Source organism: Nannizzia gypsea, genomic scaffold, assembly GCF_000150975.2.
Source record: "Nannizzia gypsea CBS 118893 supercont1.6 genomic scaffold, whole genome shotgun sequence".
NCBI classification, from domain to species: domain Eukaryota; kingdom Fungi; phylum Ascomycota; class Eurotiomycetes; order Onygenales; family Arthrodermataceae; genus Nannizzia; species Nannizzia gypsea.
In genome coordinates this window covers 597041-619611 of record NW_003345196.1, presented here as the reverse complement: position 1 = coordinate 619611, position 22571 = coordinate 597041, and the positions used below count along the sequence as shown (strand labels likewise).

At 48.1% G+C, this 22571-nt stretch overlaps 8 protein-coding genes across 8 annotated transcripts; 6 read left to right on the top strand and 2 right to left on the bottom strand.

Moving 5' to 3' along the window:
* Positions 1–938: 938 nt before the first annotated feature.
* On the top strand, positions 939–2364 carry MGYG_06837 (hypothetical protein; the record flags this gene model as incomplete). The annotated part of the gene is made up of 8 exons (XM_003170798.1): positions 939–1087; positions 1143–1225; positions 1324–1390; positions 1456–1604; positions 1679–1763; positions 1826–1881; positions 1938–2046; positions 2103–2364. 8 exons carry the CDS (start codon positions 939–941, stop codon positions 2362–2364), a joined length of 960 nt encoding a protein of 319 aa, XP_003170846.1.
* A 1360-nt stretch (positions 2365–3724) lies between these two features.
* Positions 3725–6587, top strand: MGYG_06836 (hypothetical protein; the record flags this gene model as incomplete). Its single annotated transcript, XM_003170797.1, has 2 exons — positions 3725–3817; positions 3888–6587. 2 exons carry the CDS (start codon positions 3725–3727, stop codon positions 6585–6587), a joined length of 2793 nt encoding a protein of 930 aa, XP_003170845.1.
* Positions 6588–7761: 1174 nt separating this feature from the next.
* On the top strand, positions 7762–8546 carry MGYG_06835 (carbonic anhydrase; the record flags this gene model as incomplete). The annotated part of the gene is made up of 2 exons (XM_003170796.1): positions 7762–7837; positions 7909–8546. 2 exons carry the CDS (start codon positions 7762–7764, stop codon positions 8544–8546), a joined length of 714 nt encoding a protein of 237 aa, XP_003170844.1.
* A 1184-nt stretch (positions 8547–9730) lies between these two features.
* MGYG_06834 (hypothetical protein) lies at positions 9731–11590 on the bottom strand (the record flags this gene model as incomplete). The annotated part of the gene is made up of 1 exon (XM_003170795.1): positions 9731–11590. The coding sequence occupies one exon, from the start codon at positions 11588–11590 to the stop codon at positions 9731–9733; it is 1860 nt and encodes a 619-aa protein (XP_003170843.1).
* A 748-nt stretch (positions 11591–12338) lies between these two features.
* Positions 12339–13027, top strand: MGYG_06833 (hypothetical protein; the record flags this gene model as incomplete). Its single annotated transcript, XM_003170794.1, has 2 exons — positions 12339–12587; positions 12800–13027. The coding sequence occupies 2 exons, from the start codon at positions 12339–12341 to the stop codon at positions 13025–13027; spliced, it is 477 nt and encodes a 158-aa protein (XP_003170842.1).
* A 286-nt stretch (positions 13028–13313) lies between these two features.
* Positions 13314–13619, bottom strand: MGYG_06832 (hypothetical protein; the record flags this gene model as incomplete). The annotated part of the gene is made up of 2 exons (XM_003170793.1): positions 13314–13360; positions 13514–13619. 2 exons carry the CDS (start codon positions 13617–13619, stop codon positions 13314–13316), a joined length of 153 nt encoding a protein of 50 aa, XP_003170841.1.
* A 402-nt stretch (positions 13620–14021) lies between these two features.
* Positions 14022–15570, top strand: MGYG_06831 (GPI mannosyltransferase 2; the record flags this gene model as incomplete). The annotated part of the gene is made up of 3 exons (XM_003170792.1): positions 14022–14379; positions 14444–15044; positions 15132–15570. 3 exons carry the CDS (start codon positions 14022–14024, stop codon positions 15568–15570), a joined length of 1398 nt encoding a protein of 465 aa, XP_003170840.1.
* Positions 15571–16359: 789 nt separating this feature from the next.
* MGYG_06830 (hypothetical protein) lies at positions 16360–22396 on the top strand (the record flags this gene model as incomplete). Its single annotated transcript, XM_003170791.1, has 3 exons — positions 16360–16805; positions 16868–22271; positions 22334–22396. 3 exons carry the CDS (start codon positions 16360–16362, stop codon positions 22394–22396), a joined length of 5913 nt encoding a protein of 1970 aa, XP_003170839.1.
* Positions 22397–22571: the final 175 nt, after the last annotated feature.

Below are 22571 nucleotides of genomic sequence, written 5' to 3'. Positions count from 1 at the left end.
AAAAAAAAAAAAAACACATCTATATATATATACTGCTCTCACAGAGAAGCTGATGCTCAGACACTCTGTGCCGTTTCTATGCACTGTCTTTGCAATATATCTCCCTCCCAAGCTCGTCCTCAGAAGTTCTCTATTTGGGGGACCTATTTGAGTTTCCAAAGCTGCCCGGTATCTCTGAACCAAACCCATACTGTTGCCTCAGTGGTCAGAACTGCACAAAGGAGAGCCCCCTGCCTCCACCCGTTCCTGCGTAAAGCTCCGAGGAACTAGAATCTCTGGTCAAAGGTCTGGCTCAGGGAGGCAAAGACCCAACGAGATCCAACGATTACGTCTGGTTTTTCTGACAGTGTGGACTGTGGGCTGTCTTGATCGTCATATCGAACCATTAACCAGAATTAAACCCCCCTCCAGAAAAAAACCCTCTTCCCACCCGGTCTCGCTTCTGACGTTCTCAACTCCCCTCACCTTATGACCGTTTCCCCCCCTCTTCTCTTTTTCGCCATCCGTGGTTCAACTCCCTGTATCATCCACCATTGCCGCACGGAAGCCTTGACAACTGCTTAAATACTGGAGAGTTTACGCTGAGCTTGGAAGCCTGTCAAAACTCACATTAAACGGCAGAAGCTTCCTCAATAAGTGATCTGGGCTCCCTATTCTTTAATATTTCTTCTTCGACAGATTCTCTCGAAACGCCGTCTCAAAACCCCCCGAATAGTGATATGGTGGATTTTCCCTACATATACGCCCAATTTCCCTTCTGATCTCCTTCGATTCTCTACCCATAACCCTTCTTGAAAGTGCCCTAGAAGTCTGGTTGCCTTTCAAAGACAAATAGCTCGTGTTGTGAAGTCCGTTCCGCATCAAGCCTGGGTATCCCCTCTTGCCCATCCTTGGATATTATTCTGTCAACCACGGGAATATTTGGCGAAAATCCAAAAATGGCGATGAGTTCAACAATCTTGTATCCGCCTCCACCATATCCCCCAGAGGCCCATATGCGACAGCCCATACCGCAGCCTCTACCACAGTCTCTCCCGCAACCTCTACTCCAGTCTACCACCCAGCCAGAGCCCGAGTCTATCGAAAGGTTTGCCATCCTTGTCTTCAAAGCACAGAAATGGCAGGGTTCTAATCCAATATAGTATACCTAGCCTCTCAGAACACCATCGCCTAATCTTTCGTCAACAGCCCGAGCGCGCTCGGGTTGCTGGAACTAAAGACAAAGGTAAGAGAATCATTTATACCACCAGATACCGTCAAGCTGTCTATCACTTTGAAAAAACCCTACCAATGCTCGTGCTAACAATATGTATCTTATTATAGAGCGCAAGCCCATCGATCCACCTCCTATTATCCAGCTTCATATTAGGGGCGAGTGTGAAGCGTCAAAGTATGGACCTACCCACCCATGTCTGTGTGTACGCATTCGAAGTACAAATTCTAACAAATACGCAGTAACTTTCTTCAAAGCCCTTACTACTTTATGTGCTGCTCGCTTTTTAGCGTATCAGACGATGAAGAGTCGAGCCCTATAGTGCCCGCAGGTGTCTTAACGGGCACATTGGTATCATCTCTGCACCGCCTAAAGGATATCAATAACAAGGGTGAGACCTAATATTTCCCCTCTAGTCTAGTTTGAATTACATTGCTAATTCTCCCTTTACTCTTCCGGGCTCAGACGGCGGATTTTTTGTATTCGGTGATCTTTCTGTCAGAGTAGAAGGAGAATTCCGGCTCATGTTTGACTTATTCGAGCTTAAAGGGTAAGCTTAATGTTGTCTTCCTATAGTTGGTTTACCTTAATGATTACTTACATCTTGTGCAGCGCCAAACGTGACCAAGCTATCCATATCAAACGCACAAGCTCAAACCCGTTCAAAGGTAAGGCTGTCCTTTACAAACTGAGTTACATTAAGCGATTTCTAATACCTATCTAGTTCTCCCTCCCAAAAGCTTCCCCGGAATGGCCGAATCTACCTTCATGTCGAAGTCATTTGCAGACCAGGGAGTCAAGCTTCGAATTCGCAAAGAACCACGAACACTTTTGTACGTCGTTGGATCTATATTCTGAGGGGGAACTTGTTAGCTGACAATTATAATAGGTCGACCAAAAGGCAATATAACCATAACGATAGTTATCATAACACGTCGCCCATTGATCAGTCCCGCTCTCCAAAACGCCAGGCCATGACTCCGCATAACTATTCTCAGAACACTGCGATATACTCAAACCATAATTCGATCCACGCCACACAACCGATGCACGCAGGCCATCAAGGTCAAACTACATCACCCTATGCCGCTACCCAGCAGTTTCCTATGAGTAATGGCCTTATTCCCGCTCCGTGGTATCCTCTGAAATGAAGCTATCTTCATGTAGGAGTATAGGTTTACACGGTTTATACATATATTTATCAGCAGGCATTATGCATGGTGAGGTCATGATTATGATCAATGTCTTCATGATACTGGGACTTTTATGCCGAGGATGAATTCGTCATTGCTTATATTGTGGTTGATTGGCGTTCACCGGTTGGTATGTTATGCAAGTTTGACGTTCAAAACGTTTGCCAAAAAGAAAATGAGCAAACAACGAAAAAAACGGGAAAAAAAAACAGCTGGCGAGATAAGTATTTGATGATGGTTGTTTTACCCTTTTGAGAACTGGTTCCCCATTTTCTCTCTCTCTGTTTTCTCTTCTCTTCTGTCTTATTACAACTCTTTCTTTTTGATTACTTCCCTTCTTCCCTTAGCTGCACTGGCTTCAACCCTCACCTTGAACTTTCCCCCTTATCTTTATCCCTTTTGTTTGAGACAACATCTGTTCCTTTATTGCCGTTTGCTCTTCTGGCCGACCATCCGTTGGTCGATTCTTTAGATTTGATCGGACACGCATGCAGAAGGAATACACTTTCGCGAGAAAGGAGCTGCGTCAGGTTCATTACCATGCTACTTTGCATCGGGATGCTGACCTACTTCCCTATTATTTTCCAGTCTACTTTTCAATTTTCTTACATCCCCATCCCCTGGTTTTACTATTATTAATGTCTTTTTTCGCTGGTTTTGCGACGCGGTGCTATTTGGTCTCGGGGCATTGGAACGGAGAAAAATAACGGTGATTATCTATGGGCCCGGATCAGGTGTTTTCATACTTTTCATATGCATTAGTGGAGCTGGAGTTTAGTGTTGTTTGTTTCTTGCAGGCACTGTTGGTTTACTACTTACTATCAACACATAATATTATACTGGCTCGTCTGCCAGCCAAGAAGATCTCTCTTACCCTGGAGCTAATTAAGTGTATGTACTGGCTGCAAGTGGCTCTTACCACGAAATTTGGAGGTTGCCCTGAGCCCTCTTACTTTGTCCAAAAGAGGAAATAGGAGACCATAACAATATAAACATCAACTTCACTTCGCGCTTGTCACTTCACTCCAATCTACGCCTCTCACCAGAACAGCATCACTATTTGTTCTCCTATTGCCTAGAGATGCTGCCAGACGTTACTATTTGCGTACTATTCATCACAATCTACGTGGTCGGTAGAATCCTTGTGGAATTTGTTGCTCCTTCGCTCAGCAGTGAGTCAATAACGCGCCTATTGGGCGGCGGCTGGTACTGCTTTTTTATGTGAGAGAGCTCCTACAGTACTCAGGCATCTTCAGCAAGCTAATCACTTCTTCTAATTTATGTCATAGCTACATCTGTATCCTTGATCCCAACCAGTATGGCTCCCAGCCTGTGTGATGTGGCCCTGAGGGGCGTTTGGAATGCCAGTACGGAGGGCCATCATTATGTCGATTTGGATATGACACTCCAAGTATGTACCGGGAAATAACCACTAATATACCAAGAGCCTTTCGACCACTATGACCTAACGCTTCTGATAGATCAAGTCAGGGCCGGACGGTGTCCTTCCGGTACTTAAGTTAGAACCGGAAATGGAGGTTGAAATACTGAGTCAAGGTGTCTATAGATTGAAGAATGAGCCTAGTCATGAACCTGATTACTCACTGGGCTTCTGCGCGCGCGTGGAGGGCCCAGACGGCCAAACATACTATGGGGGAGCAACAGCAGAGCCGGATGATGATGTCAGTATAACTTCTGAAGCAACTTCTCGAAAGATGATCACACGAGATATGAGAATATCCCCATCCCCAGTCAAAAGACTCTTCCCACCAAGTCCAGATACTCGTGGGGGGTATGATGTCGGTGATAATAGTGATGATGGTTTCGAATATGATGGTGACGATGATAGCAGCGGAAGCAGCACAGAGGTTAAGGGGTTTTCCAATGACACCAACGACATATTTGATGTATCCAGTCTCGATGATTGTGAAAAACAGATGCAAAGCAGCCCTAGGAAAGGTCATTCCATTACTTTCACAAAAGGCCTACAACCTCGGCATGCACTTCCGGAATTTGACCTCAACGCCCAGCAAGATATGAGGGACAGTGATGCAGATGCAGAAGATAAGGAAAATGAGGTTCCAAAGGGCGAAGTCGAGTACGAAGGAGTCTGCAGTCGAGCGCCCTTAGTTGAGATCGTTCCCAAACGTGATTCCACAGCGGTCCTCATTTCCGCCCTCAACTCTAGCAAAGAAGAGCCTGATACCAACAGGCCCGGGAATATCACTCCCCAATCACGAGTCCCTAAAAATCATCTCGTTGTTTCTAAAAGAACATCGAGATCTCCTCAAAAGGTTCCTCCGAGCAAAATACCCATCAAACGGATGCATAAAGATGAATCATCGGGGTCAGATCAGGGCCCATTTAACGTTGTCTGTCCAGAGAATAATGTTGACCCAGCACAGTTCATGCATAAAAGAAATTCGCCAATTGCACGAATGGCTATTATGGCTCATGCACTGTCAAGCTCCAAGCCTCTAGACACAGAGGTAGATTATGAGGCAAAAGATGGGAAGGTCGATGCAACCCGTTTAGGGGAACCGTCCTGTTGTTGGCCTGACATGGGAGCGTTAGAAATGGAGACACCAACAAGGCTTCGATTTTCCAGGAAGTTTCCGGGTCAGGGGGTAGGTGCACTTGATGATAATGAGGGATTCACATGGCCAGCCGAAAAGCAAGAAAGCGGAGTTATACAATCGTTTACCGACAACGACCTTTCCGGGAGTTTGGTACCCTTTGGTCAAGAGAACCTAAATGAAGGCTCCAGCAATGATCCATGTCTAGAATCGTCCAGCGATGAGATTTATCATACCATTGAGGAACCAGAGTCCGAAAATTTTGATATCGATGAATTCTATGGGGACGATGAAGAGTTCGCAGGTAGCAGTTTGAATGAAGACGATGAATATGAAGAGGACAATACTATAGATCTCCCGAGCCCATCAACAGCTTCCCAGCGTAGCTTGAAGTGGCATTGTTCCAGGGAGTTGACTGAGCTCAACAGCTTACGCGAGCACCCAATTTTAGAAGCAGCTGATGGCATGCTGAGAGTGCGTACGAGCTCTAAGGCTGTGCCAGCCAACATTGGTCTTATTGCAACGCTACGGGTTACTTTGACCGGCACTTTGAAAGAGGAGTCAGAAGAGTTCAAGGCTACTCTTCCAGAGGATGATGGCCATATGAGCATCCAGTGGGAGCTGAGATTCAAGCCTCCACAAGTTAATGGATGGGCGTTGGAGTTATTCGCGATGCTACCATTGAACGCATCTGACCAAGAATATGACAGTTATGTGGCAGAGTGGCAGCCCTTGGAAGTGAGAGGGGGTCTTGAAGAGAACCAAGCCTTAGAAGCAGATCATGTATCTGAAATGGAGACTGCACAAGACGCAACTGATTCAGGAAACTGTCCATGCTGCTCGTATCACATTGGGCATTTGCCGTTGGTGAACACTGATAAACTTATGGCAGTGGCTGGTAGGTTTTCTCACAAATTAAGCATTAGATCGCAGGTGGCACGGGCGCTTCTTCATGATCTGTCCAAACCATGTGGAAAGGCAGTTCACGTTTTCGGAGCTATGCTGCGTAACTCATGCGGGGAAGAGGGGCTGGTATGGTTTATAGTGAAGTGCATCAAGTTCTCAATACTTCTGCTTGTTCTGTCATTTTCCACTAGGGTTGGGTATAGAGCTGCCGAATGGTCCGTTACTTCATGGGAGGAAAACTACGCTGGTATACGGCCAAACATTATTGACCCGATGCTTGGGAAAATCAGGCCAGCGGTTTGCGGCGGGATGGAGGGCGCAGCTGGAGGAAGGACTGGGCAATCGGTTGATATCGCCGGAAAAGAGGTGGCCGGTGAGGAATGGCCGTCGACGGCACCATGGGCCGTGCTTCCATCGGACAGTGGGGAAGGAATCAACGACGGAAGGACAAACTCCACGGAAAACGGCTCCTTGACGGTGACCGCGGATACGGCATCTATCCGTGCACCGCCTGAGGTGCAGCCGGCAGCAGGAGATGGAGACGGACTGGCCAGTAAGTCGAATGCCAGAGCGAATGCGGCAGATGAGGGAACAAATATCGGCAGTGGCAACGCCGATAAGGCTAACGACGCACGCAAGGCGAGTCTGAGGGACAGGGTCGACTGGATCCTTGGCTGGCGAGGGCCGCTGTTTGACTGAAGACCCCTGAGGAAGACCGAGACTGTATCTGGAGGCACCATGGGCGCTGGGAACTGTATCTCTTAGCTGGGTCTAGCATTTCTACCCCCCCGCCTCTACACTCTTATTGTTCTTGTTTTATGTTTACGCCTCCTCTTTCTAGTCCGTCTTTCGAGTTACTTCCTCTACTTATCTTTGATGTTGCGATAAAGGAAAAAAAGAATAAAAATAAGAATAAATAAGGTTCGTTGGGAAAGCTTGGCATGAATCACGTGGTATCACCTTTTTGACGGGCCAAAAAGGGAAAAGCAAGAAAAAAACGAGCGACGTCAAGCTTCTTCGTCTTCTTCGTCTTCGTCCTCGTCTTTCTTCCTGTCATAACTCGATCTCGTCCTGCAATATCGTCGCCTTCTATATTGCCAGGATACGCACCCCCATAGTCCTCTCGACAAGCTGCCCTTCGTTCTTCTCGTTCCCCTACTTCCTTCTCGCCTCTTATCCCCCCATGCGAGGCTCGCTCTGGAGGTGAGTAGTTATATGAGTAACTATCCAATAATCTCCCCCACCACTAACACCAACACCAACACCACCAACTCAACATCCTCTTCCTCTGCCCCGATATTTGCTTTTCCCTTTCGCCCTGGCATTGGTCACAGAGCTCCCGTGGTCTCACCAGAATGTCATCCCCCGTATAACGCACTCTTCGTCTGCAGCCCAGGAAAAGAAACGGGCGGAGGGGCGGCGTTACGCTGTCATGAAAGACACTCTTTCTCTCGCCTGCTAGCTCACCCTCCCTCTCCTGTGCTTCTTTCTTTTTTTCTTTATATCGACATAGACTATCTCCACCTTGGCAATTTTATGGGGAAGATGCATCTCACGGTACGCCAGACGGACACGGTGTTTGGCTGCTGCTGCCACGCCCATGAATGCTCACCCTCACTCACAATGCCAATGCCATCCTATTGGAGGGGGAAACATCCGCTGTTTCTAGTCCGCTTCGCTCTTCATTTCTTTTTTCTGGGCGTTTGCTAACCAGCCCTCTGCTATCAGAACCTTACCTGTTTCACAGCGTATTATTCCCTGCTCGACTCCATCACTTGCTACCCGCCTAGCATACCTGCCAAGTGCGCCCCGTGATTCCTTTTCTCAACGACAACAGATAAAACCCTTCTCGTCGACCCAGCCTGCCCTGAAGATGTCTTCCAGCAACAACTCCACATCTCACCCAATTCCCAGCATGGCCGCCCAAAATGACCAGAACGCATCTCCGGGTATGCTCAATCCGCTTTCTGCTCCGTCTTCTAACGCTTCTCTGACCCCCCTTTACTAACCTCTATGATAGACAGCTACCAGCTGGCCATGGCCAAGAATAACATCTGGGCCACAAAGCTAGACGAAGAACAGCCAGATCTCTTCCCAAAGCTGGCCTCAGGCCAATCTCCCGAAATCTTGTGGATCGGCTGTGCCGATTCCCGTTGCCCCGAGACCACCGTCCTGGGTCTTCAGCCCGGAGACGTTTTCGTCCACCGCAACATTGCCAATGTTGTGCAGTACAACGACCTCTCTGCGGCCACCGTCATTGAATTCGCCGTCAACTACCTCAAGGTCAAGCACATCATCCTTTGCGGTCATACTAGCTGCGGTGGCATCAACGCTGCCTTGGCCAACAAAAAGCTCGGCCTACTTGACACCTGGCTTATGCCCGTTCGACGTCTCCGAGAGCAGCATATGGACACTTTGAAGGATCTCGACCTCAAAGACGCTGCTGTCAAGCTCGCCGAGATCAACGTTGAAAATGGACTGCGAGTTCTACGAGAGAACAGTGCGGTCCTCGACGCCATCCAGGAGCGAGGGCTTAAACTACACGGTGTCATCTATGATGTTGGCAGCGGAAAGCTGAGAGAACTTGAAATCACTGAGAGCATGGATGCAATCAGCCGACGAATTGCTTCTTTCAAGACTGTCAAAAATGAGGAGTGAGGCCTCCGATGAATTGTCCATTTTCCATTTTATCTTGCTGTCTTGGGGATATATATGTACGAAGTCTTAGCTGCGATCAGCATGGGTGACTTCGAGGAGTTTTTGTTCTTTCTTTTTTTTTTCTTTATCGATAAGGCTGCATATGACGTGGGGTGTCATGTCGATATAAGATATCTGTTTTTCGTGGCTCATGTTATTCCACCTTTTTCTTTATGACTTGGCCTCTGGCAGACTATGGCCGAGATGTTCCGTGTGAGATTTGATAGAACTTTCTGGCCAGACCAATGGAGTATTCTATATGTACCAACTCGCCACTAACATGCGAGGACCGGTATTGATCAGAGGATAATGGCTTTCAATGACTTCCATCTTATATACACAAAGGTACACACTAAGACATGCAATTGCGTAGCCAATTACATACAGCCCCACCTTTAACATTGATATGTCTCATATCTTTGATACCCAGGCCTCCCATTAGAGATTATTTTTTATATAGATTATGCAACCTATATTCAGCTTGGAAGGTAGATAATTAATCCAGAGCGGTTACTGTTCCAGGTTTGGTATATACCTGCGTCTCGAGGCGGACTTCACTTAGCGCTCACCTACAAAAAACCAAATAACGCTATTCTTGACGGATATACACATTGAATAAAGGAATCTAGTTGGGTAGGGTATGGATGCCGAATCTGGTCTTTTGTAATTCATTATTGCTGTCTGTGAACTAATTCGGCTAGTTATAAGGGGCGATAAAATGGGAAAATGTTCCGCGTTTAGCTTTTTGCAACAAGATCTAACTTCCGTTGAAGTCGGTATGCGAAAAAACAATACCGAGGTGCAGAGAGCTTGTCCATACGCCTGAGGCTAATGGTGTGCGCATATTGACATCATAGCCATGCAATCATTTGCAAAATCCCCAAACTGCCCAAAGACAACCGGATATCGGAGTCTCTATATCCGAATCAATCGAAGTTCCAAGTTCCCGAGGCCCACGTGAAAGTCTAAATATTATATGCTGAAAGTGTGCATGCATAGCATAACTTAATGCCGATGAACACAGTGAGAAAGAGAGTGATATGATATTGAAAACGACGTTGCTGATATGACGCTATGCTATATACATCAAAGTGACAAGGGGGGAGGGTATCATATATATGTACGGAGTTAAGATTTGTTTCTATTTACTTGAGTGTTTTCGGGCCCTTTTTGGGCCGAACAGCACCAAGCAGCCCGCCAAACTTCCGCCATCCTTTCTTCTCCTTGCTTCCAGCAGAAGAGGTAGTGGATTGATCGGGAGTTGATGCCCGGTCTCGTCCAGGAGAACCGGCGCCGGATACGGGTGCAGGGCTGGTTTGCCTGCTGCGATGCCTGGGAGCCTGCCCTGGAGAGGAGTGAGGATTGTTATCATGGAGATGATCATTCATCTCATCGGGTGTTTCAGGGTCTGTTGAATCTTGGATTGTTTGAATGGGTCGATGGGGGTAGTTTGGAGAAGATTCCTGGCTTGCGGAGCAAAGCATGCTGCATGACCGGGCGTGTGTTGGAGTTGAAGGACCGCTGCCCTTACCAACGCCATCGTCAGAGCAGCTCCGACGCGGGGATTGTTTTTGTATTGACGATGAGCGAGTATGAGTGGCTGTTGTGCGTCGTCCCTTTTGGCGGATGCGAGAGGTTAAAGATGATCGTTTATTGGTAGTGTGACCACTATTCGTGCGAGTAGGGAGGCCATCTGATTGTACTTCTCCAACGCCAGCGCTTGGAGGGTGTTCTGAGGCCCCGGCTGGGGATGGTGGGAGTTGACTAATGCTTATCCCGTTGCTGGAGGAAGATTCAATATTATGTGTAACGAGTGGGTTCCCAGCCCAGCCCTCTTGAAACGCTACCCAGATCCCGGTAATGGTGATAAGCTGTCGGATCTTATCATCTATTACAACCGGGCTATGTCTCGTTGTTGTTTCGGTTGGAGGGGACCCTGGGCGGTAGTCGGATTCGCGGTTGGCGTAAACAGATGAAAGTGATTCTTGGTCCAGCACTTCAATTCCAGTCCGACACAGCCAGCCTATGATCGGATGACGGCGAGTTAGCGGATCAATTATGCTGAATGTAAGTCGCTTCCCTCCCTCAGGGCCAGGAGACTGTCGACCGGTCGCTTGAATTGATCCGCTACGGTTTCTCTTCCCACGAGCGACCCATCGCACACATTTCTTGATTCCATGTTCATCTGTTGCAGTAAACTCGTAGCCTCCATTAGGCAGGGGTTCTGATATCCAATGTAGGCCATCGGAAAGGCAAATTTCTGCGTTTGCCTTTGATTTAGAATCATCCTTGCGAATTTGGGATATAGTTGCAACAGGTTCACGGCTCTCATTTGATAGATCACTCTCGAGGCGCTGGTCCTCATCGCCAGCACCGACCGGCCCGTATGTATCACTTGGTAGGACAATTAGGTCTGACGTATAAATCCGGTCCCGTGCTGCAAAGGGGCCAGATAGTTTCCGTTGAGCACGCCCTTTGAAGAGAGAAGACGGGACAACATCGAGAACAGAGACGGGACGAGTTGTATTTGAGACTTGTTGGAGCTGTAGTAGCAGCCGGGGGCGAATCAGTAGTCTCTTATGTCGGGTAGTTGGTGGAGGGTGGGCAAAGCGCAGTATCGTCCTGGATCGATGGGTATTCTTCTTGGATACACTGTCGACAGAGTCATCTAAGGTTCCACCCGCATCGGGACTATCCGATCCTGACTCCGTGTGAGCGGCAGCTTCTTCCATCGTAGCGGGCTCCTGGAATACCACGGATCTTGATGGTACGATGCTCCGGTATGTGTTGGCAGCTTGGGCCGTGGGCGTCTGGCTCTCAGAATTCGAGGAAGAAGACGGCGCAGTACTCCCCTGCTTCGTCAGAGAGGCAAATCCCAGGGATAGTATCGATCTTGCAGAAGGGAAGAAAGCAGATGAAGCTCCTTGCGGTGTCTCCGGGGAGGCCGAGTATTCGTGTCGATGCACAGCTGCAGCATCAGCGGTAATTCCTAGGTTGAGCTGCATTTCTGGACAGAGATGAGCATAAGGTCCGTCTCCGGCGCGTTTCTCTGAATGGTTTGTCTGCTCAGGGATTTCCAGGGTCCAAGTCCAAGTTGTGTCTGTTAATTTCACTCTGGCGTGTTAATATTCCCATTGGGCTCTTCTCCCAGGAAGGTATAAGATCGTGTGCGTTGTTGCTCGCAAGACGGTGCGTGATACAAACAACGAACACTCTGCCGGGAACGACAAGCTTGATTTTTCGATCCCAGCCTCAAGCCGGGCCACAGAACAATGGCAGAGGAAGAGATATATTCCGAGGTTTGGTCCTCGCTATCGCATTTTGTGATAATCACAGAAACTCTTCCCAATGCGTGCTCCGTATTTTTATAATTAACGACGTCGTGTCTGTACGCTCCGTGCTAACGGATGATTCAAGCAGAGCAATCCAACTTCTTTTCTCCCAAAGATATCTTGAGCAACAAGAGAGAATCACGTATATAACAACAGGTGTTCCTGTTTCAGAAATTCCACATGGGAACGGAGGATTGTACCCGTCGCGAGCCAATCTTTGTACAACAACCTCTCCCCCAATGGCGAAACCAGGCGAGGTCTTGGTCTTATATATAACCGTGTAATCAGGCCCCCTGGTTCGTGATGATCAGTTCACCCCTCGAAAAGGGGGGCAGACAGAGGCAACAGTGTTTGAGGAAGGGTACTGGAATAGGGGCGCAGAAGAAGGATGGATGCACTGATCCCACCTTGACCCAAGGGCATGTCCCTATATAAGAAAAAGGCTGAAACATACATGCCAGGCCTCACGGCCCGGTGCATCCATACCAGAACCCAGTACCCTCGAACCTACTGGGCCAATACTACGACCTTGGTTCCATGGCACAATCCGACCTCTTCCACAGCTATGCCGCGCCCCGATCAGCCTCATAACTGGCAACTTGTGCAGAAAATTATACGAAAGATGGCCCGTTTGAGTTCGTCCGGTGGCACTGCGGGATTCTCGCCTGCGGTCTGATGAGACATGAGACTATCCGTACTCCGGGTCTTGCTCTCGTTAGCCACAGATCCGAGCTTGATTTTTAACCCAAGCAGGTTCTCTTATTTCGTTTTCCTCCCTTTTTACTAGCATTGAGGCCAATCATGATGGCCCCGCCTCAACCCCTGCGAGAGTTTTCTTAGGTCTTGGTCGTTGCTGATCCTTAAAAACATGCTGAACAACAGGCTGGCGGCCATGTGGACTGTTCCTTTCGGATCCCTCGACACGCGATACTCCGTCCAGTTGGAGAGGATAACGACGACGTTGCTGTTGTTATATATAACTCACATACATATAAGACTGGGTGGAATGACATTTCTGATGCGGACCAAACCGTCAGCACTCGTTTCTCCGTTGAGTTAGCACGAAATCCACTCAGTATTACATACATCGACCTTGACCTAGAAGCTTGAACGCCCAAAATTACGCAACTTTCTATAGGCGGACAGCAAGATCTTCTCGGCGTTGTAACTACTTTACCTGCTTGCTCCACTGCGTCACCTGGGTCGAGAAACTCGCCAAAGGTTGTCGGAGCCATTTGGTACAAATCCTCCGTTCGACAGCTTATCGGGGGATCGGGCACACGACTAAGCGGTGGCTCTTGAATCCCGAGTGAAGACGGTCTGTGAGCTGGCGGAAGCCCATCAAGAATATGTAGCAGACCTGAAGGAAATGCGAGTTCTGTGGTGTGGTTGATTCTCATCGCAGGGGACCCCCGTTCTTCAAGTTGCTTGATGCTGGGGGTTCTTGAGACGGTGTGCACGCTGTCGTTAGCCGCAGGATCCGCCATTCGCTCCCGTCCAGCACCCGAATGAAGGGAAATGTGGATGTAAACGATTTCAACTCCTCGTAGAAATTCCGCCCGCTTCGGATAGCAAAGTTCTCCGTGCATCACATACGGGCGTACGGAGTAATCGCTGCATAAAACCGCATGCCTGGTGCCAGGGATAAATCTTGTTGCCTGGGGAGAGGTTTACGGAGTACTTCCTTTGGACGTTCCGCCATTTTCAATGTATCCCCCAATAAACAGCCACGCCTGCGGTGCTAGCTGTATCTAGTAACCGTTGCGTAAACGACAGGACCCGTCTCTGCTAGTTAGCTATTGAACCATTAGCTAGGTAGAAAGTAAGGGATAAACTGGACGAGAGACGGAACAATATCAACCAACGTCAAGCAAGACTTGGGTGAAGTGACCAATCAGATCTCGTGCAAATCAAAATAGTTCGTTGAATAAACGAGAGATCGCGGCTTAACGTACAGTCAAGCAGCTATCAAAGCAACCAAACATCAATGGCTCAGCCTCCTCGATAATCCACAAGTAGTTGCATCGATCTAACTACTTGGCTGGATCCGGAGTACAGGCGTTACCACCGAACCTTCCTTCTATGCAAGCGTAGACAAAGTGCGATGCCTTCATCTCGGATGACGACGAGGGCAATCGATCGCATTGGCACGCTTGACCGGCCAATCTACACTTTGACGAAATGCTTCTGCCTGTGGAAGACAGTTCTATTGCTTATTGTCCTCGCTAGTCCAGGGCCAGGATACGACACGTCAACGGCCTTGCTTCTCTCGCCCGACGGAGGAAATGCCGGTGAGCGGGGAGCGGGCAGCAGCGTGGCATGGCTGATATCGCATATTGGACATCGGCTGGCGAGATGGGACTCCATCTACTTTTTGAAGCTCGCACAGAGGGGATATTTTTTTGAGCAAGAATGGGCGTTTGGATACGGGTATACCAGGTTTTTATCATTTTTGCTTCCTGGTAAGTTGAGATCATGGCTATGTTCAAAAGAAGCGGACTGTTTGATACTGATATGGATATATAGAGTCCTTAAAGAGTCTGCAGAATCTCGCAGTGACTGCAGCTCTTCTTTCGAACATATGTCATTACCTGTCAGTTCTGGTGCTTTACGGGCTCTCCCGGGCTACCTTTAAGGGTAGCGGAAAGAATTACAATGCATTCCCCTTTTTAGCATCGGCATTGCATATCATCACTCCTGCTGGTGCTTTTATATCTGCACCCAATGGAGAAGCAGCATTTTCATTTCTCAACTTTTCAGGCTGCTATGCCTTTATTACGGCTCTCAACGATGAACGTCAAGGCAGTTACAATTTGAGAGATCTGAAGTTCCTGCTCGCGGGTGCACTTTTTGCTGCTGCTACTACGGTTAGAAGCAATGGTTTGCTTAGCGGTCTGCTATTCGCTTATGATGCGGTTTCTGGACTTCATCAGATACTTACGCATGGCTTGTCGTGGCAGGCTATACGACGCCTGGCTATGGTGTGTGCAGGTGGTAGCCTGATTCTGATAGGAATGGTTGGGCCGCAATATGTAGCATATAAGGACTTTTGTCTGTCTGAGCACCCGCGCCCGTGGTGCAGTCGCCCATTCCCAAGCATCTATGCATGGGTTCAATCCTATTACTGGTAAGCTATTCCTCCCTCGACCTGTTCCTGTTCCTCTGCCCGTGCCTTTATACTTGGGCGTCGGACTGCTGACTATCATGCTCCCAGGAATGTGGGCTTTCTAAGATACTGGACCTTCTCGAACATTCCTCTGCTCTGTATAGCAGCTCCCATGATAAGTATACTTGTCTATTCAGGTTTACGAGTATGGGCGAGCCTCATCCCGATGCTCCCTGGGAAAGTAGAAGATGAGAGGGCCGATCAAGCACCGAGCCATAGCGTGAGATACCAGGCCAGGCTTGCTCTACCTCAGGTCGTGCTTGCTACTCTAGCAGTGACTCATTATCACATCCAGATTGTGAACCGGATATCGTCAGGGTATCCGCTGTGGTACTGGTTCCTGGCATCGCGCCTGGTGGCAGAGAAGAGAAAAGAAACTCCATCAACGCCGCCTTTCTGGCCCGGCTCTCACGTAGTCATGCGTGTAATCATGTTGTATGCGCTGATCCAGGGCTGCCTCTTTGCCTCCTTCCTTCCTCCGGCCTGAGCAGCCAGGCTACCAAAGCTGACGAACGCATCTCCATGTAACTAGACTACCTAGCTATGTCCTTCAAGCTAGCTGCGTAGATACTTCTGCCTGACCATCTCACCAGGCCATATAGCTCACTTCACCGTCCTCCATCTCTCTCTCCTTCACTTCCACTCCCACTCCTGCTGCTCCTTTTCTCTCTCGCAGTTTGATATCTGTTGAGCCTCCTCCACGCAAGGCAACTAGTGAACTGTTAGTTATGTCATCCTGTCTTGGCGTCTCCAACAACCAAAAAAGCTTCCAGGAAGTTGTTTTCGCTGCGACTTTAGAGCTTTAGCAAAATACAGAAACATCGCCACAAGGTCGACTAAGTGAGGCGGATGAGCTTCGCATCTCCTAAGGCTGATAGCTTCGTTCTGCGGGCGGTATTTGCTGCTTGACGCTGCTGCCGCGGACGAACCATTGTGACTGTTGGGTTGTTGTCACCAACAGGTTGCACACGACCCTTGGTAGCCAGGTAACGAGTTACTCTGTACCTGACAAGCACAACAAGCACTACACGCCAAATGCTCACGCAGGCTGCAACTTTTGATCGAAGCCATCAAACTGTGAATTAGTTGAGCAACCCAGTTACGGGAGCCAGTAAGAGTGCCGTTATAAACCTTCCCCTGGAAATTTTCTAGAGCTCTAGGATGTCTCTATGTTTGTGGACCCTGACCTTTCTAACGTGGTTTTGCAATCTAGCACCGTCACCACCATAACCTCCCTTAATACTCTCTACATGCTCGATAGACACGCACCCAGAAAATGAATACCGATCGATTCCCAGATGTGCTGGCGGCCAACCTGGCTGCCGTTGGTGATGAGATCTCACGGGCCACCTCCCCTGGTGGAGAGTCCACGCAACTCAACGGCGCCGTGCCAGAAGACGACCGCTCCAAAAAGGCTCGTAGCCGGCCGAGGACATACCCATACTTCCAGCACTCCCCCTACGAGCTAGAGGATGATACGTTACGACAACACAACTTTGAAGAGATCCTCAAGCACCTCTACGTGGCCATCGAGTCTGGAGACTTTAACACAGGGGCGGTCCACTGGACTCGAGAACTCCGGGGTTGGCTATCTCTGAAGTTTGATCCCACCAGAGAGCAACGGACAAAGCTGGTGAAGCTTTACTATGAGCTTGCCCTTGCTCCCGGCGTTGAATCTGCAGCTGCAGAACGCTTTTCCAGCATGTTCATGGTGCTTACCAAGTAAGTACTAATATCACGCGTCAAAACTATGTACTACCCTACTTACGATTCTTATTTTCAAGGAGGAAACATTACCTTCGTCCAACCAAGGACTTAGTCCTTGACTGGAAACCGCTGTACAGAGAGCTGAAAGTGTTTGTGCTTCCCTCAGAGGCGGGACTCGTACACTCAATGAGCAACAAACGCAATATCAAGACTTTGATAAAGCTCTGTTCCTTTGCACAATTCTATTTTGATCCCCTTGAGCTTCCAAACATGCTACAAGAATTTCTCCCCTATTTCACAACGTCATTCACCGAAGGAGCCTTTATTGCAGTCGGGCTCATGAACCTGTTCGCCTCTACAGCACCCGCACCTTCAGAGAGGCTCGATTTACTCCCACAACATTACCTTCCAACCTATTTCCACCTGTGGTCCCTGGTAAACCGCTCCAGGACGTTTGATATGAGTTTCCTAGATATTCTATCACGATTAGCTCGCGATTCTCTCCCTGCTAAACATATTCAATTTTCTGAATTCGGAATTTTCACTGCTGAACAAACTTCCCTTATTTTTACTGCTATCCTGAGGCTGCTTGAAATTCCAGTCGGACAGGCAACGTCGTCCTACAGCGAAGTCGTTGACGTGTCTGCTGGGTTGGGCATAATGCTCGATCGGGATTCAAGAAATCACCCAGTCACACACGACATTGCTAGATGGACTGTCATGTCTCTCTCACCAGCCTGTGCAGAGTCTAAAGACTCGCTTCTTAGCAGATTAGAGGGCCTGATACAAGCTGTGGAAACATTCTTCCATCCTTCGAATTCAGGAACATGGACGAGAACCCTCTCAGAGCTGGTTAACTACCTTGCAGACTTCTTTGTAATGCGATGGAACCGGGAACGAAACGGGGAAATGGAAGTTCCCCCAGAGAGACGGTTAAATGATGCCGTTAAACGACGATTTATATTATGTCTGCGGGATGTGACATTCATGGGTATCTATGCTAAAAGTGGTACAGCCATGAACTTCTCACTCTCAACCCTGCAATCCTTGGCATATCTTGAGCCGAATCTCATTCTGCCCGGAGCTTTGCAGCGAATCTACCCATCTATGCAAGGTCTGGTGGAGGTACACAGAACTGCATCTTCTCTCCGCTCCTTGCAGGTCTTGTCAAGAATTATGGTACGGACAAAAGGGTTCCGCTGCCACATTACCACTTTACTAGGTCTGGCCCTGCCTGGAATTGATGCCAATGATTTGGGCAAATCGCTGCACTCCCTTGCATTCATTCAGTCTGTGTGCTATAATATACCCTTCGAAGACCTTACGAAGGGCCGTGACGATGTTAATGGAAACATGATTGCCGTCGAATGGGTTACTGGAGAATTAGAGCGCATGGAAGAACAAGGCGCTTCTATTGAAATGAATTACGATACTGAGCTCTCCGATGAAGATGAAGAAAAAATCTTACGTTCATCTACCACAGAATTCGGCGAGTTCCTCATCTCGTTCCTAGGCCGGGTTTTCACACTGTTAGAGAACCTGCCTGATGCAGCGCGAGTACGCAGCGGCTCACCAGAAGAAAATGTCCTCAACACGTTACCTGCTACTTTCCTTCCTCTTCTATCCACCCTTTCCCCAGAGTTGTATGACATAGCTCTGAATAAAATTGTGAACTTTGTCTCTGACCGGGTTATACACCAAGCACGAGATGCGATGGCTTTCATTTGCAATTCTCTCTGCAAGGTCAACCCCGAAAAGGCGCTAAAGCGCTTCATTCCTTTGCTTATTCGAAATATCCGCACCGAAATTGATGAAAATGGTGCAGCATCCACAAGAACAACAGGAAGTGATGTTTTACCTCGCGACCGTGGCCTGGTATGGAATATCAGTATGCTGAGCATGTGTGTAGTCCATGTCGGGGAAGCCATCTTGAAATATAAACAGGAGCTCCTCGACATTGCATTGTACATGCAGCGAAAGTGCAAGGGTATTCCAACTATCCATATCTCGAACTTTATTCACCACCTTCTCCTGAACCTTACCATGACCACCATTGTGGACTACAGTATGTATGAACCACATTTATACCCCAAAGGTATTCAGGTTGAGCAGTGGGGTCAGAAACAAGACCTAAGCAAACTTAGCGTCAACTGGCATGTTCCACAAAGAGAAGAAATAGAGTTTGCCGCCGAACTGTTTACTTCTCAAGTGGAAGCTGCCTTGTCGTCCTTAACATCCCTGATAAGTGACACACCAAGCATCAAACGTGATGGCAGTGGCAAAGATTGGTCCGATGAAGTAACGAGGAATATCGTGCTACTCAGGCTAATTATAGCTGGAGTCTCTGCCCTATTTGACAACAGAGCAGCTTCAAAATGCCGTGAAAGTGAGGTTCCTGAACAGGGTGGCGCATACGTTTCCCGAGATGAAGACATGTCCACCGATGAGGAAGCAGAGATCGATGACACTGACTCTCCTTTGGATATTTCGGAGGAATGTACTATCAGGCCTTCTTATGAATACCCAGCTGGATATCTGTTGACAGAGGATGACCCTCTGTATATTGCCCTTCATGAAATTAGGGAGCGAATTGGCCATGTTCTACACAAGGTTCACAGATTCCTAGTTGATAAACAGGAGGATGATGTGGCATGCTTCTCCTCGCTATACACTGCCTATCGGTGCTGGTTCATTGACGTCGGGATTGAGCGGTCCGCTCACCTGCTAGATCGTGTTTCGAAATTATACGGTGCTGATATCCATCCGTACAAAATGAGTGGCATAAGGAAGGATTACCCTCGCCCGCTACTTGTACGCCGGGCATATGTATATCATTTACAACGACTCCGCCATAACGCAGCTCCAAGACCGCGATCAAAATTGGATACAGTCCTCTTGCTTGACTTAGCCGAGTCTAGCGTGTCAATATACACAGATATTAGACGAAACGCCCAGTCAGCTTCGGAGTCCGCACTTCGCTCTATCTGGGGTTCACGAGTCCTTCTAATTCGACCGTTGCTCAAAGCCTTCCAGATGGCCCTGAAAGCTAATGAAATCCCTCGTATTCAGGGTGCGATTTATTCTCTGATGTATAGCAGTTTGGCCAAACCAGTGGGTCGTCATTGGAAGTATACCCCTGCTCTTATCAGAGCATTCCTTGACACCACTGCTGTCGACAAACCATCCATCCAAAAGCTCTGCAGTGGCTCTCTATTTCAAATTGTAGAGTACGGCCATACCACGAATAGAATGGCTATCCTTAATCAGGATATCATAAGAGCTATTGTTCCAATTGATGAGTCGATGGCTTCCCAGATTGAAGCCAAACGGAAATCTATTGAAAAGAAGTGGCGTTCCATTGAGAAAAGAAAGCTAGAAATGGCAGAGGAGCTCGTTGAGCTGGCCAGAGCATCTCATTGGAAGAAAACAATTCGAACATCTGCAATTGCCTTTAACTTGGGACTACGCTTTGATCACATTGCCAGTGAAAACCTAATCGAGCTTATTATTAAGGGTTCCGTGGACTCTCACCCAGGTCTGCGATGGATGTATGCTCAGTCATTGACTGCACTTTTCACTATCACCGAAGTCAGGGCTATTTGCCACCATAGCTACAAAGACTACATCCTTGGGAATTATTGCCTCCCGTCAAAGATACAAGTCCCTACGCACCCCGAAGACCCTAATTGGACAGCTTCCTACCTTGCAAGCTTTGCGCATCCTGAAGCAGAATATTATATCGACCATGACCACCCTGGATTCTTAGTCTGGAATAAGACGATGCCAGCGTACAAAGCCAATGTCGAAACAGATATTATTTTTGACTCCCTTGAATGGAACATCCGCAAGTTTATGGGCACGCTCTTCACCCGGGAATGGATTTCGACTTATTTCACATACCTCAAACAAGAGCCCCGGGATGTCAGTGCTGATAAGTTCCGAATGTCGACTTCCTCTCTACTGGTATATGTATTCCAGCTTCTACTCCGCGACGAGCTCACTGCAGTCACCTTCGAAGAAGTTAAGAAAGAAATAGAGATTGTCTATGAAGATGGCAGTGACAAGCACCAACATCGTGCTACAGCCGAAATATTGGCTGGACTTGTCTGTTCAGTGACTGATGTCAAAGTCCAGACGCGCACGGAGATATGGGAATACGCCTTTGCGTTCTTCCGAAAAGTCTTTTCCGATTCACTCACTCCTGAGAACTGCGACTATTGGTCTAGCTGCCTTCGAATGATCATGCAATGTAGAGACCCTCGCCGTTCTTGGCCCTTGGTGGACTGGCTGTCTAGTTTCCGCCTGGATATGACTTCCAACGCTGCTTTCAAGGAGAGTTCGAAAATCAACTTACTCCACCGATGTATCGTGGATGCTGGTTGGCACTTTCAACTTGCACAACCCATTCTCGATGACTTTTTAGCTCATCTTGACCATCCCTACAAGGGAGTCCGTGAAGCCATGGGAAATACGCTTGCCTCCATCTACCGTACACGATACCATGAGTCATATGCGAGTGTTGACCAGTTGATCGAACACCAGAAGAAAACTTCGTCAACCGGCAGCCGTGCCTATAAACCAACCGATGAGTTCGTGGCTACGATTACCGAAGTCTTCGATAGAATTGAAAAATGGCGACATCAGAGAAAACCTGGTCAACAAACTCCATCCTCCTATACGTCCGGCTGTAAAACAGTGCTGCTATGGCTTGATTCGACCTTGTACTCATACGAATGCACCCAGCTCGTACAGTTTTTCCCAAACTTGTTTACAGAGCAGCTTCTACATATGATGGACGTCAAGGAAGACCCTGAGCTGCAATCTCTAGCATACCACGTTTTCCGCCATCTTCCCAACATCCCACATCCCAGTGGTGAAGATACCGACTTTATTAATTCTCTCATCCGAATTGGTCGCACTTCCCCATCGTGGCACCAACGCCTTCGTGTCATGATCAACATGCAAATTATCTATTTCAGAAGACTGTTCTTACTATCCTCCACCGATCGCGAGAACTTATTTGAATGTGTTGCCAGTATGCTTTCCGACCCCCAGCATGAAGTTAGGGCCGGAGCCTCCGCAACACTGTCTGGCATGGTCCGATGCTCACCTGTCGCTCTCCGGCAAAACATTGTCATGAAACTGCTCGACCGATTCACGACATCCCTTGTTCAACATCCCTTACCCAAGAAACGGAGAATCATCTCTTCTGGATTCTCCTCTGCTACATCTACAGGTGCAAGCACGCCAACTCCAGAACACACCAAACTTATCATCACACGCCATGCTGCCGTTCTGGGCGTAGGAGCCCTGATCCAGGCTTTCCCATACACTAGTCCTCCACCAAGCTGGATGCCTGATGCATTGACAACACTTAGCACCAAAGCTGGTGGGGATCCTGGCGTTGTTGGACAAAGTGTGAAAACGATCATCAGTGACTTTAAGAAAACTAGGCAGGATACATGGCATATAGATGTCAAGGTAAGTCAATATAAAATTCGATTTCAATTGGGGTTTTGATACTAATAGGCTTCATTCATTAGTCCTTTAAACCAGATCAAATTGAAGATTTAGCTGGGGTCTTGTGGAAAAGTTATTTTGCTTAAAGGTCAAATGTCTCATGGTCTAAGGGGCGACAATACTTTTTGCAGGCATGTCTCTTCTTCTGATCAGTGGGAAAGAAGAGTTTTAGTTCAACCTTGTATTAATTACCCTATGCATGGATTTGGATGTTGAGGAGGCATGGCATGATGATGTTTGGGCAAAGCTTAGTATACGATT